General features: G+C 49.5%; 1 protein-coding gene and 1 non-coding gene across 10 annotated transcripts in view; both read left to right on the forward strand.

Annotated features, from left to right (window-relative positions):
• The window catches only part of DOT1L (DOT1 like histone lysine methyltransferase), a 110356-nt gene that overhangs the window by 61698 nt on the left and 33318 nt on the right, over window positions 1-15340 (forward strand). For all 9 annotated transcript variants that reach the window (XR_011699750.1, XM_071577852.1, XM_071577859.1 and 6 more), the window contains exons 11-15: window positions 2181-2287; window positions 6875-6916; window positions 10023-10106; window positions 12238-12472; window positions 15156-15269. Coding sequence is in view for 8 of the 9 variants with exons in the window: in XM_071577852.1 (XP_071433953.1) it covers window positions 2181-2287; window positions 6875-6916; window positions 10023-10106; window positions 12238-12472; window positions 15156-15269 (582 nt within the window). In the remaining variant the exon portion in view is untranslated. The remainder of the gene's footprint in view (window positions 1-2180; window positions 2288-6874; window positions 6917-10022; window positions 10107-12237; window positions 12473-15155; window positions 15270-15340) is intronic.
• LOC139683347 (small nucleolar RNA SNORA17) lies at window positions 10817-10940 on the forward strand. Its single transcript, XR_011699773.1, has one exon. It is a non-coding gene; the product is annotated as a small nucleolar RNA SNORA17 (small nucleolar RNA).

The raw sequence follows: 15340 nt of genomic DNA on the forward strand, positions 1-15340 counted from the left end.
TCCCTTCTGGGACTCCTGGTGGGGATTTGGGACCCCATTACCCCCTGGGGTCTGCCCTTCTGAGACACCTGGTGGTGATTTGGGACCTCATTAACCCCTGACTCCCTTCTGGGACTCCTGGTGGGGATTTGGGACCTCATTAACCCCTGACTCCTTCTGGGGCACCTGGTGGGGATTTGGGACCCCATTACCCCCTGGGGTCTGCCCTTCTGAGACACCTGGTGGTGATTTGGGACCTCATTGACCATTGACTCCCTTCTGGGGCACCTCGTGGTGATTTGGGACCTCATTGACCCCTGACTCCCTTCTGGGACTCCTGGAGGTGATTTGGGACCTCATTAACCATTGACTCCCTTCTGGGGCACCTGGAGGGGATTTGGGACCTCATTGACCCCTGACTCCCTTCTGGGGAACCTGGTGGGGATTTGGGACCTCATTAACCATTGACTCCCTTCTGGGGCACCTGGAGGTGATTTGGGACCCCATTAACCCCTGGGGTCTGCCCTTCTGAGACACCTGGTGGTGATTTGGGACCTCATTGACCCCTGACTCCCTTCTGGGACATCTGGAGGTGATTTGGGACCTCATTAACCCCTGACTCCCTTCTGGGGCACCTGGAGGTGATTTGGGACCTCATTAACCATTGACTCCCTGCTGGGACTCCTGGTGGGGTTTGGGACCTCATTAACCCCTGGGGTCTGCCCTGCAAGTCCTTTGGAGACATAGACTGGAAAATAAAAGAGGAAAAAGGTGGGATGGTCCTGCTGGAGCTCCTCAAACCCCTGCAGAGCTGGGATCAGACAAGACAAACTCAGTCCCTCCTCCCAGCCCAGCAGATCTTGGGGAAACCCAAGAAGGCCCTTGGGGGAGGTTTCAGTTAAACCTGCCCACAAAAATCCATGTTTTTGGCCTCTCCAGGCTTTTCTTTCTTGGCTTCTGCCCATTTTCTTATCTCTCTGCTGTGTTTGGGGGCTGGGACCAACAAGGTGCTGCTCCTTTCACCTCCTAAGGCCCTTTGTGGCTCTCAGTGGAGTCAGATCTTTATCCCATGAATCCACTTTCAGCCCAGTGTGGATTCATTGGGAATGTCTGTTCTGGAATGCTGAAGTTTTTAGGTGTTAATCCTTAATGGGAATGTTAAAATGGTACAGGAACAGCTAATTAGGGAGATGGCTCAGCATAAGGATGGATAAGGAAACTTCCAGGGATTCAGAGAAAAGGACTTGGAAAGAAATTACCTTTGTGTGCTACAAACAGGGAGGATTTGGGGAATAAATTCCAGGCCTTAATCCCACCCTGTGCTTGGGAAATACAAGTAGAAATGAACATATGTGGGATGTGCTGGGCCTGGGGCTTGCTCCAGGTGACACTTCCAGGGAATGGCACCAAGCAGGAGAGGGGACATCACTTGGTGCTGCCCCACAAGGGTTTTTCAGCAGACTTTTATTCAACACTTGAGTTTTTGGTGCCTGAATCAGGTGCTTTGCCTGCCTCAAGTGTTAAATAATTTACAGTGGGAAAGGTGGCCCCATTTCCCTCAGTACCAGTTTTGTCCTTCAGCACTTCCATCTGGAGGAAGAAATGGAAATGTGGAAAGAGTTGCTTCAACAAAAACAAGTATTAAAGTGTGGTTGAAATAGTGGTTGAGGTTCCTGAATCCCAGACCTTGTTTTTGGCCTCTTCTGGGTAATTTGTGTTTAATTAGAAGCACTCCATCATTTCTCCACTGGCTCAGTGGTTGTGGGGATGTTTAAGGCACATCCCATGGCAATTAATTCTGGGGAACAAAACAAATAGAGACAAGACAGCAAATCCAAAACATGTTTGTCCCCAGCCCAAATATAGTGCCCAGTTCAGAGGGGCTGGTGATGTTCTGCCTCTGGGTCTGGCCCATTCCTTCCTCCTGCATGGATTGTTGTCCTGATTTCCTTGGAAAGGCTCTCTGAGACCACAGTGCTGTTTGCTACAAGCCTGGAGGTTCCCCCTGGGATGTCTGTCTGTCCTCCAGGAGATGAAAGGGAGTTTTCTACATCATGATGTGGGAGAAGAATGAGGAATTCCCTCCAACCCTCTGCAGTGTTTTCCTCTCTGGGCTCTGAGAGCCACATTTCCCCCCCCAGTGCTGCCTGGCTGGTTCCAGCTGGGCAGAGCTGAGCCAGCCCTTCCCTCTCTGCCCACAGATATTGGCACTATAATGAGGGTTGTGGAGCTGTCCCCTCTGAAGGGCTCCGTGTCCTGGACGGGGAAACCAGTCTCGTATTACCTGCACACCATCGACCGCACCATAGTGAGTATGGGCAGCTGGGGGGGCCTGGGGCTGGCACTGGGGGCACCGGGGCTGGGTCACACCTGCACGGGGTGTGTGTGCCCCTCCTGGGAGTGCCAACCCCACTGCAGGGCTCTGGCTGCCCCACACACCCCTCTGGTGATCACAGAATATTTACAGATAAACTTCCCTCTGAATGTCTCCAGAGTCTTGTGTTGAAGTCAAGTCTCTGTCTCTGGTTCTGCTCTGGAGTGCCCAGACCTTTTACTTTGATCATATTCATCCAGTAAATCTCAGTTTTAGCACCAGCCTCAACATTCATTGAGATATTTCAATTACAGGAAACAAAACCTCCAGTCTCTTAGTACCTGCCTGGTGCTGCCTGAACCCCAGTGAGTGTAACTGGGGCAGCTCCTGAGCTTGGGAATGGGTTTTATTTTTCTTTGGAACACCTGCATGGGGTGTGTGTGCCCCTCCTGGGAGTGCCAACCCCACTGCAGGGCTCTGGCTGCCCCACACACCCCTCTGGTGAGTCAGGAATATTTAGGGATGTAATTCCCTCTGCTGCTCTTCAGAGTCTTGTGTTAAAGTCAAGTCTCTGGTCCTGCTCTGGAGTGCCCAGACCATTTAATTTGATCATATTCACCCAGTAAATCTCAGTTTTAGCACCAGCCCAAACATTCACTGATTTTATTTGAATTAAAAGAAATAAAACCCCCTGATATTTAGATATAGAATTCCTTCTGAGGCTCTTCAGAGTCTTGTCTGCTGGTAAAGTCAAGTCTCTGTGTCTCTGGTTCTGCTCTGGAGTGCCCAGACCTTTTACTTTGATCATATTCATCCAGTAAATCTCAGTTTTAGCACCAGCCCAAACATTCATTGAGGTATTTCAATTAAAGGAAACAAAAGACCCCATTCTTTTACTACCTGTCTGGTGCTGCCTGAACCCCAGTGAGTGTAACTGGGGCAGCTCCTGGGCCTTGGGAATGGTTTTTCTGTTCCTTTGGTGCTTCCCAGAGCTGGGTCACACCTGCATGGGGTGTGTGTGCCCCTCCTGGGAGTGCCAACCCCACTGCAGGGCTCTGGCTGCCCCACACACCCCTCTGCTGATTCAGGAATATTTAGGGATGTAATTTCCTCTGCTGCTCTTCAGAGTCTTGTGTTGAAGTCAAGTCTCTGGTTCTGCTCTGGAGTGCCCAGACCATTTAATTTCATCATATTCATCCAGTCAATCTCAGTTTTAGCACCAGCCCAAACATTCACTGATTTTATTTGAATTAAAGGAAATAAAACCCCCTGATATTTAGATATAGAATTCCTTCTGAGGCTCTTCAGAGTCTTGTGTTAAAGTCAAGTCTCTGTCTCTGGTCCTGCTCTGGAGTGTCCAGACCATTTCTTGTGATCATATTCACCCAGTAAATCTCAGTTTTAGCACCAGCCCAAACATTCATTGAGATATTTCAATTAAAGGAAACAAAAGACCCCATTCTTTTACTACCTGTCTGGTGCTGCCTGAACCCCAGTGAGTGTAACTGGGGCAGCTCCTGGACTTGGGAATGGGTTTTATTTTCCTCTGGGGCTTCCCAGGGCTGGGTCACACCTGCATGGGGTGTGTGTGCCCCTCCTGGGAGTGCCAACCCCACTGCAGGGCTCTGGCTGCCCCACACACCCCTCTGGTGAGTCAGGAATATTTACAGATAAACTTCCCTCTGAATGTCTCCAGAGTCTTGTGTTGAAGTCAAGTCTCTGTCTCTGGTTCTGCTCTGGAGTGCCCAGACCATTTAATTTGATCATATTCAACCAGTAAATCTCAGTTTTAGCACCAGCTCAAACATTCATTGATTTTATTTGAATTAAAGGAAACAAACCCCCCTGATATTTAGATATAGAATTCCTTCTGAGGCTCTTCAAAGTCTTGTCTGGTGGTAAAGTCAAGTCTCTGTGTCTCTGGTTCTGCTCTGGAGTGCTCAGTCCATTTAATTTGATCATATTCACCCAGTAAATCTCAGTTTTAGAACCAGCCCAAACATTCATTGATTTTATTTGAATTAAAGGAAATAAAACCCCCTGATATTTAGATGTAGAATTCCTTCTGAGGCTCTTCAGAGTCTTGTGTTAAAGTCAAGTCTCTGTGTCTCTGGTTCTGCTCTGGAGTGCCCAGACCTTTTACTTTGATCATATTCATCCAGTAAATCTCAGTTTTAGCACCAGCTCAAACATTCACTAATTTTATTTGAATTAAAGGAAACAAAACCTCCAATCTCTCAGTACCTGCCTGGTGCTGCCTGAACCCCAGTGAGTGTAACTGGGGCAGTTCCTGGGCCTTGGGAATGGGTTTTATTTTCCTCTGGGGCTTCCCAGAGCTGGGTCACACCTGCACGGGGTGTGTGTGCCCCTCCTGGGAGTGCCAACCCCACTGCAGGGCTCTGGCTGCCCCACACACCCCTCTGGTGAGTCAGGAATATTTAGGGATGTAATTCCCTCTGCTGCTCTTCAGAGTCTTGTGTTAAAGTCAAGTCTCTGTCTCTGGTTCTGCTCTGGAGTGCCCAGACCTTTTACTTTGATCATATTCAACCAGTAAATCTCAGTTTTAGAACCAGCCTCAACATTCATTGAGATATTTCAATTACAGGATACAAAACCCCCAGTCTCTTAGTACCTGCCTGGTGCTGCCTGAACCCCAGTGAATGTAACTGTGACAGCATCCCTGCTCCTGGCCTTAGGAATGGTTTTTCCTGGTTTTTCTATTCCTTTGGTGCTTCCCAGAGCTGGGTCACACCTGCATGGGGTGTGTGTGCCCCTCCTGGGAGTGCCAACCCCACTGCAGGGCTCTGGCTGCCCCACACACCCCTCTGCTGATCACAGAATATTTACAGATAAACTTCCCTCTGAATGTCTCCAGAGTCTTGTGTTGAAGTCAAGTCTCTGTCTCTGGTTCTGCTCTGGAGTGCCCAGACCTTTTACTTTAATCATATTCATCCAGTAAATCTCAGTTTTAGAACCAGCCCAAACATTCACTGATTTTATTTGAATTAAAGGAAATAAAACCCCCTGATATTTAGATATAGAATTCCTTCTGCTGCTCTTCAGAGTCTTGTGTTAAAGTCAAGTCTCTGGTTCTGCTCTGGAGTGCCCAGACCTTTTAATTTCATCATATTCAACCAGTAAATCTCAGTTTTAGAACCAGCCCAAACATTCACTGATTTTATTTGAATTAAAGGGAATAAAAACCCCTGATATTTAGATATAGAATTCCTTCTGAGGCTCTTCAAAGTCTTGTCTGGTGGTAAAGTCAAGTCTCTGTCTCTGGTTCTGCTCTGGAGTGCCCAGACCTTTTAATTTCATCATATTCAACCAGTAAATCTCAGTTTTAGCACCAGCCCAAACATTCACTGATTTTATTTGAATTAAAGGAAACAAAACCCCAATCTCTCAGTACCTGCCTGGTGCTGCCTGAACCCCAGTGAGTGTAACTGGGGCAGCTCCTGGGCCTTGGGAATGGGTTTTATTTTCCTTTGGGGCTTCTCAGAGCTGGGTCACACCTGCATGGGGTGTGTGTGCCCCTCCTGGGAGTGCCAACCCCACTGCAGGGCTCTGGCTGCCCCACACACCCCTCTGGTGAGTCAGGAATATTTAGAGATAAAATTCCCTCTGCTGCTCTTCAGAGTCTTGTGTTAAAGTCAAGTCTCTGTGTCTCTGGTTCTGCTCTGGAGTGCCCAGACCTTTTAATTTGATCATATTCAACCAGTAAATCTCAGTTTTAGCACCAGCCCAAACATTCATTGAGATATTTCAATTAAAGGAAATAAAACCCCCTGATATTTAGATATAGAATTCCCTCTGCTGCTCTTCAGAGTCTTGTGTTAAAGTCAAGTCTCTGGTTCTGCTCTGGAGTGCCCAGACCTTTTAATTTCATCATATTCAACCAGTAAATCTCAGTTTTAGAACCAGCCCAAACATTCACTGATTTTATTTGAATTAAAGGAAACAAACCCCCCTGATATTTAGATGTAGAATTCCTTCTGAGGCTCTTCAGTCTTCTGTTAAAGTCTCTGTGATTTTGGTTCTGCTCTGGAGTGCCCAGACCATTTAATTTGATCACATTCACCCAATAAATCTCATTTTCAGCCCCAGCTCCATCACAACACTGATGCACTCACTGGTTTAGTCCAACTAAAGGAAACAAAAACACCCTGTAGAAACAAGAACTTTGGGGGACAAACAATCCCACTCTGTTTTTCCCCCCCAGAATAATTCTGAGGCTGTTTTTCCTCCTCTGCTGCAGCCCAGTGAAGCTTTTGCCAAACAACATCCCAGAGTGCAACTAAATGGGGGAGCAGAAGGGTGAAAATAATTTCCTTTTCCCAGTTTTCCTCCTAACCCTCTGCTGGGGGGACCCAAAGCTTTGCAGCAAGGCAGATGATAAACCCTTGGAGGGTTTGGATTATGTCCTGTGTGCCTGAAAAAAATCTGAGTGGAAACACCTCGTTGTACCTTAGAGAAAAACAGAATTTTTGCAGCTCTGCTTTTGCTTTAAGCTGATTTTTTTTTTTTTTCAATTTTTCTCCACTGCTTTGAAAAATGACTCTCCTCCCTTTTCATTTTCAGCTTGAAAACTATTTTTCTAGTCTCAAGAATCCAAAACTCAGGGTAAGTTTCAATCATTTGCTGGAGAAGACTCAAAATAATGAGGCAGGAATTCCAGTCCCAGGTGCAGAGAGCTGAGAAAAATCAGATTTTCTGGTGAGGAAGGAGCTGGTTCAAGTGGAACATCAGATGCCATCAAGCCCTAATTCAATTATGGCCAAGGGATTTCTGGGGCAGCATTAATGGATCAACCTCCAGGTGCTGGAGGTCTCTAATGAGCTATTTCTTCATTAAAGAACTGGAATTAAAGGAGGAAATGAGAGTTTGAGGCTGTCCCAGAGTTCAAGTCCTGAATTAAATGTCAGTGCCCTGAGGTTTGGGACACACAAACTGGAATTCAAATGCCAGGGGGAGTTTTGGGGCTGCATTAATTGGAATCCCCTGGGCTGGCATTGCCAGGAGGGAAAGGAATAATTAATTGAGACCCTTTAGAACTTGGGAGTGAATGTGAATGTTCCTCCTGGAATTGGGTTATCTCAGGCTGTTAAACTCAAATTTGGGATTAAAAACACTTCTTGGAGTATAAAAAAAAAAAAGAGGGTTCAGCCATGGAGTTCTGACCTTCCCTGCTGGGAGTGGGGAGGGCCCTTCAACTTGTCATTCACATAGATTAGAAATTAATAAATGAATAAATTGATGTTGATAAATTAAACCAAATTACCAGAATTCTCCTGCCCATGAAATCCCACCTGGAAGGTGCAGGAAGGGCTTTGTTGGAGCTCTTGGAAATGTCCTGTCTGAAGGTGGTTTCTGACAGAAAAAGACTTTTTTTTTTTGTTTTCCCTGAGAGGTTTCCTGGGAAAAAGGAAATTCCTCTTTGCCTTGGAGAGAATCAGCACCAAGAGCTGCTGATTTTGTTGTTATTGATCTGTAGCTGAGGGGGGGATTGATTGGGGGGGATTGGGGGGATTGGGGGGGGTTGGGGGGGATTGGGGGGGATTGGGGTGATTGGGGGGGATTGGGGGGGATTGGGGAGGATTGGGGGTGATTGGGGGGGATTGGGGGGGATTGGAGGGGATTGGGGGGTGATTGGGGGTGATTGGGGGGATTGGGGGGGATTGGGGGGGATTGGGGGGGATTGGGGGGGATTGGCATCGATGGCTCTGCCAATTCCAGGCAGGGCAGGTCCTTAAAGTGATGTGGAAACACTTGGAAAGTTGGGAGCAAAGCTAAAGAATAATGATAATAATGATAATAATAATGATAATAATAATGATGATAATAATGATAATAATAATAATAATAGTAATAGTGATAATGATAATGATAATAATAAAAACCCCCTGCTATTGCTATTACTATTGCTATTACTATTACTATTACTATTACTATTATTATTACTATTACTATTATTATTACCATTACTATTACTATTATTATTACTATTACTATTATTATAACTATTACTATTACTATTACCATTACCATTACCATTACCATTATCATTATCATTACTATTTTATTACTATTTTATTACTACTATTACTACCAGTATTATTGTTATTGTTGCTATTATTACTACTATTATTACTATTGCCATTATTATTATTATTATTATTATTATTATTATTATTATTACTATTATCAGCTTGGGATGGGAGAGGGGTTGGTGGTGGGAAAATAATGATGATGATGATGATAATAATAATAATAATAGTAATAATAATAGTAATAGTAATAATGATAATGATAATAATAATGATAATGATAATGATAGTAATAAAAAACCCCTACTATTACTATTGCTATTACTATTGCTATTGCTATTACTATTACCATTACTATTACCATTACCATTACCATTATCATTACTAACAACAACAACAATGATGATAATAATAGTAATAGTAATTATTATTACTACCATCACTTATTACTTTTATATTGTTATAGGTAATGATAGTAATACAATTTAAAATTTTGAATAATAGTAGGAATAACTATGATAACAGCTATAGCAGTATTATTATTAATTTATTATTGTTATTATTATTAATTTATTATTGTTATTATTATTAATTTTTTTATATTATTATTATCATCATCATCATCATCATTATTTTCCCACCACCAACCCCTCTCCCATCCCAAGCTGATAATAATAATAATAATAATAATAATAATAATAATAATAATAATAATAATAATAATAATGGCAATAGTAATAATAGTAGTAATAATAGCAACGATAACAATAATACTGGTAGTAATAGTAGTAATAAAATAGTAATGATAATGGTAATGGTGATGGTAATAGTAATGGTAATAGTAATAGCAATAGCAATAGTAATAGCAATAGTAATAGTGGGGTTTTTTATTACTATCATTATCATTATCATTATTATTATCATTATCATTATTACTATTACTATTATTATTACTATTATTACTATTATTACTATTATTACTATTATCATCATCATCATTATTTTCCCACCACCAACCCCTCTCCCATCCCAAGCTGATAATAGTAATAATAATAATAATAATGGCAATAGTAATAATAGTAGTAATAATAGCAACAATAACAACAATACTGGTAGTAATAGTAGTAATAAAATAGTAATAAAATAGTAATGATAATGGTAATGGTAATAGTAATAGTAATAGCAATAGCAATAGCAATAGCAATAGCAATAGTAATAGTAGGGGTTTTTTATTACTATCATTATCATTATCATTATTACTATTATTATTACTATTATGACTATTATTATTATTATTATTATTATCATCGTCATCATCATCATCATCATCATTATTTTCCCACCACCAACCCCTCTCCCATCCCAAGCTGATACAGCAGGGAGGGATCTGGGGGGGTTTGGGATGGGGAACATGGGCAGGGATTGGGATTTGATGCCCGGGGGCTGCAGGTTTGGGCAGGGACTGCCCTGCCCTCCCCTCCCTGTTCCCAACCCCTGTTGCCCCAGGAATCTGAAATAACATAACAATTCATATTTAATCCTAAATAATTCCACAAGTTTTCCCCTTTGCTCATGGGAGACTAAGGGGGGAAGCACAGTGAGTTCAAAGTGCTAAATGTGCATGAAATCCCTGCAATAAGAGTGTGTGTGCCCGACCCCCTGAGTGCCCTGTCTGTGCCCAGGAGGAGCAGGAGGCAGCGCGGCGGCGGCAGCAGCGCGAGAGCAAGAGCAACACCACCACTCCCACCAAGGGGCAGGAGAACAAGGTGAGCACCACCCCAGGGGGCTCCTCGGGGGTGGCCTTGGCTGGGCAGGAGCTCCTGGTCCCTGCAGGGCAGGGGGGGTCTGCCCTGAGCGCCTGGAGGGGCACAGGGGCTGATGGAGGGGCTCTGCCCTGGGCACTGCTCCCCTGGTTGTGGGTCTGGAGTGGCAGAGGGGTTGGTGGGGGGGCTCTGCCCTGGGCACTGCCCCCCTGGTTGTGGGTCTGGAGTGGCACACGGGTTGATGGGGGGGCTCTGCCCTGGGAGCTGCCCCCCTGGTTGTGGGTCTGGAGTGGCACAGAGGCTGATTGGGGTGCTCTGCCCTGGGAGCTGCCCCCCTGGTTGTGGGTGTGGAGGGGCTGCAGGAGCTGTTGAAGAGCCCAGGTAACAAGCCCTGCCCTGGGCACTGCCCCCCTGGTTGTGGTTGTGGGTCTGGAGTGGCACAGGGGCTGATGGGGGGCTCGGGGAACAAGCCCTGCCCTGGGCACTGCCCCCCGTTGTGGTTGTGGGTCTGGAGGGGCACAGGGGCTGCTGGGGGAGCTCTGCCCTGGGTACTGCCCCCCTAGTTGTGGGTCTGGGTCTGGAGGGGCTGCAGGAGCTGCTCGGGGGCCCAGGGAACAAGCCCTGCCCTGGGCACTGCCCCCCTGGTTGTGGGTCTGGGTCTGGAGGGGCTGCAGGAGCTGCTGGGGGGCCAGAGAATGAGCCCTGCCCTGGGCACTGCCCTCCTGGGTCTGCTTGTGGGTCTGGAGTGGCACAGAGGCTTCTGGGGGGCTCAGAGAAGAAGCCCTGCCCTGGGCACTGCCCCTCTGGTTGTGGTTGCAGGTCTGGAGGGGCTACAGGAGCTGCTGGAGGGCTCAGGGAGCAAGCCCTGCCCTGGGCACTGCCCCCCTGGTTGTGGTTGTGGGTCTGGAGTGGCACAGGGGCTGCTGGGGGAGCTCTGCCCTGGGCACTGTCCCCCTGGTTGTGGGTCTGGAGTGGCACAGGGGCTGATGGGGGGCTCTGCCTTGGGCACTGCCCCCCTGGTTGTGGGTCCGGAGTGGCACAGGGGCTCCTGGGGGGCTCAGGGAACAAGCCCTGCCCTGGGCACTGCCCCCCTGGTTGTGGTTGTGGGTCTGGAGTGGCACAGGGGCTGATGGAGGGGCTCTGCCCTGGGAGCTGCCCCCCTGGTTGTGGGTCTGGAGTGGCACACGGGTTGATGGGGGGGCTCTGCCCTGGGCACTGCCCCCCTGGTTGTGGGTCTGGAGTGGCACAGGGGCTCCTGGGGGGCTCAGGGAACAAGCCCTGCCCTGGGCACTGCCCCCCTGGTTGTGGTTGTGGGTCTGGAGTGGCACAGGGACTGCTGGGGGGGGCTCAGGGAACAAGCCCTGCCCTGGGCACTGCCCCCCTGGTTGTGGTTGTGGGTCTGGAGTGGCACAGGGGCTCCTGGGGGTCTCAGGGAACAAGCCCTGCCCTGGGCACTGCCCCCCTGGTTGTGGGTCTGGGGGGCTGCAGGAGCAGTGTGGGATTGTCCACCCTCCCAGAGCTGCCCCAGAGGGTGTTGGGGCTCCTCTTCAAAGACTCAGCTCCTTTTTTACTCCCTTAGAGGTGAGTGACTGTTCATGGCCAAAAATGCAAAGTCTTGGATGTGCTTTGACTTCTAAATGAAATTCAGGGGAGGAGTTTAGTCAGTAAAGGAGGAATATTCAGCTTTCCTTAAACAACAGAGTCAGATTTCATGGAATCCCAGACTGGCTTGGGTGGGAAGGGACCTTAAAGCTCATCTTGTTCCACCCCTTGGCATGGGCAGGGACACCTTCCAGGGTGTTCCCCAGCATCCCTTGGACACTCCCAGGGATGGAACAGCCACAGCTTCTCTGGGAATTCCATCCCAGCCCCTCCCCACCCTCCCAGCCAGGAATTCCTTCCCAATATCCCACCTATCCCTGCCTGAGCTTCCCTTCCCCAGCATGTTCTTTCCTGGAATTGAATAAGTTCAGAAGAGGATGAGCACAACTCTTGGACTCAACTCTTACCCCAAGCAAGTCCATGTCACTGTCCATGTCTGTTATTAAACAGAGTTACCCACATTTGCTTCAAAGGAGCTCTTCCTGTAGAGGTAGGAATGACTTAAGACCTTTTGGCTTCCCAAATCTCTCAGGATTCTGGTGCTGAGGAGGAGAAAGCTGCAGCAAACCCTGTGAAGAAACCCTCTCCCTCCAAGGCAAGGAAGAAGAAGCTGAGTAAGAAGGGCAGGAAAATGGCAGGGAGGAAACGGGGCCGGCCCAAGAAGATGAACGTGGCGAGCGCCGAGCGCAAGACCAAGAAGAACCAAACTGCACTGGAGCTCCTGCACGCCCAGACTGTCTCCCAGACATCTTCATCCTCTCCTCAGGGTGAGCCCAGGGGGTCTGGGTGGGGGGATGAAGCTCTGAGAGGGGTGGCTGAGGCTCTGGGGGGGGCTCAGAGGTCCTTCTGTTCCTTTGTTGTTGGGTTTTGTGTTGGAACTTCCCCATATCCACCTGCAAGAGGTTGGCCCTGGGTGGTTCCAGACACCCATCACTGCCCCCCACAAGTGGACAGAAAAGACAGCAAAGGTTCCTGAGTTAAGGACAAGGACAAATCCCTCCCTGATCACCATCCCAGGCAAAACACACTCAACTTGGGGCTAATAATGGAGTTTGTTACTGACAGAATCAGAGCAGGACAATGAAAAGGAAAATTAATCTTAAAAAACATATTTCCCACACCCCTCCCTCCTTCCTGAGCTCTCCCTCCTCCCCCAGCAGCACAAGGAGGTGGGAAGGGGGGTCACAGCACGGGTTGTTCTGCTGCTGCTCAAGGAGAGGAGGTGGAGTCCCTGCCCTGCTCCAGCCTGGGGTCCCTCCCACAGGAGACAGTTCTCCATGGAGACAACAGTTCTCCAAGATGGGTCCCTTTCCACTGGCTCAGTCCTTCAGGGTGGGTCCCCCACAGGGCCACAGGTCCTTCCACCAAACCTGCTCCACAGGTCAGCAGGTCCCTGCCAGGTCTCTGCTCCAGCACAGCCTTCCCATGGAGTCACATCCCCCCTTCAGGCATCTCCCTGCTCCACTGGGGCTCCTCCATGGGCTGCAGAAGGGTCTCTGCACCCCTGTGGGCTCCTCCCTGGGCAGCAGGAGGTTCTCTGCACCCCTGTGGGCTCCTCCCTGGGCTGCAGAAGGGTTTCTGCACCCCTGTGGGGCTCCTTCATGGGCAGCAGGAGGGTCTCTGCATTCCAGTGGGGCTTCTCCATGGGCAGCAAAAGGGTCTCTGCATTCCAGTGGTCATCCCTGGGCAGCAGAAGGGTCTCTGCACCCCTGTGGGCTCCTCCATGGGCAGCAGGAGGGTCTCTGCACCCCTGTGGGCTCCTCCATGGGCAGCAGGAGGGTCTCTGCACCCCTGTGGGCTCCTCCATGGGCAGCAGGAGGGTCTCTGCACCCTTGTGGGGCTCCTCTGTACCTCTATGGTCATCCCTGGGCAGCAGGAGGGTCTCTGCACCCCTGTGGGCTCCTCCCTGGGCAGCAGGAGGGTCTCTGCACCCCTGTGGGGCTCCTCCATGGGCTGCAGGAGGATCTCTGCACCCCTTTGTGGTCATCTCTGGGCATCAAAGGGATCTCTGCACCCCTGTGGTCATCCCTGGGCAGCAGGAGGGTCTCTGCACCCCTTTGGGGCTCCTTCATGGGCAGCAGAAGGATCTCTGCACCCCTGTGGGGCTCCTCCTTGGGCTGCAGGAGGGTCTCTGCACCCCTTTGTGGTCATCCATGGGCAGCAGGAGGGTCCCTGCACCCCTGTGACCTCCATGGGCTAGAGGGGCACAGTTGCCTCCACACAGGGTCTCAGGGAATCTCAGCTCTGGGGCCTGGAGCACCTCCTGCCCTCCCTCTGCCCTGCCCTGGGCTCTGCAGAGCTGTCCCTCTCACCTGTTCTCCCTCTGCTCTTCTCTGCACCCAATTCCCTCAGCACAAGGACTTTTGTTCCTCCTTCAGGACATTATCCCAGAGGTGTCACCACCACCTCTGCTGGGCTCAGCCTTGGCCAGTGATGGGTCCCCACCCTGGAATCACAGAATCCTAGAATGGGTTGGGTTGGAAAAGCCCTCTGAGATCATCCAGTCCAACCCTTGGTCCAACTCCAGTCCCTTTACCAGATCATGGCACTCAGTGCCACGGCCAAGCTCAGCTGAAAAACCTCCAGGGATGGGAAATCCACCCCCTCTCTGGGCAGCCCATTCCAATCCCTGAGCACTCTCTCTGCAAAGAATTTCTACCTGATCTCCAACTTCAATTTCCCCTGGCAGAGCTTGAGCCCCCCTTGTCCTATTGCTGAGTGCCTGGGAGAAGAGACCAACCCCCAGCTGGCCAGAACTTCCCTTCAGGCAGTTGCAGACAGTGCTGAGGTCACCTCTGAGCCTCCTCTTCTCCAGGCTCAACACCCCCAGCTCCCTCAGCCTCTCCCCACAGCACTTGTGCTCCACTCCCTTCTCCAGCCTCGTTGCTCTTCTCTTCTCACTTGGCTTGGAAGAGACCTCTGAGCTCATCAAGTCCAACCCTTGATCCAACCCCACTGGGATCACTCTGGCACTCCGTGCCCTGGGCTGGTGATCTCAGTGGGGTTGGATCAAGTCCTGGTGGATTCTCTGTCCCTGGAGGTGTTTCAGAGGACACTCAGTGCCACCTCCAGTCCCTTCTCCAGCCTCGTTGCTCTTCTCTGGCCCCGCTCCAGCCCCTCAATCTCTTGCCTCAACTGAGGGGCCCAGAACTGAACACAACACTCAAGGTGTGGCCTCCCCAAGGCAGAGTCCAGGGGAAGGAGCTGCTGGAATTGGCTCTGCAGACACGGGGGAGCTTCTGGCAGCTCCTCACAGGAGCCCCCCCTGCAGCCCCCAACATTAACCCAGCAGAGCCCAGGGCAGAGCTGCCCCGGGGATGGTGGTGGGACCTGTCTGTGGGTGTTTGCTCTTGCTCAGTTAGTGGATCTCACCCTGTTTGCCCTGGTGGAGCTGCTGGCCTTGCCCAGGCACTGCCTGCAACCCCTGAGGGTGTCTCCTTGTCTCCCCAGATGCCTACAAGTCACCTCACAGCCCCTACTACCAACTACCTCCCAAGGTGCAACGGCATTCGTCCAACCAGCTCCTGGTGGCACCCACCCCCCCTGCACTACAGAAGCTGCTTGGTAAGGCTGTTTATCCCCTGGGCAAACCCTCCTTGGAGGTTCCTCAACATGAGAACATCCCCAGGGCTGTG

Source organism: Pithys albifrons, chromosome 27 (assembly GCF_047495875.1).
Source record: "Pithys albifrons albifrons isolate INPA30051 chromosome 27, PitAlb_v1, whole genome shotgun sequence".
In the NCBI taxonomy this organism is placed as follows: domain Eukaryota; kingdom Metazoa; phylum Chordata; class Aves; order Passeriformes; family Thamnophilidae; genus Pithys; species Pithys albifrons.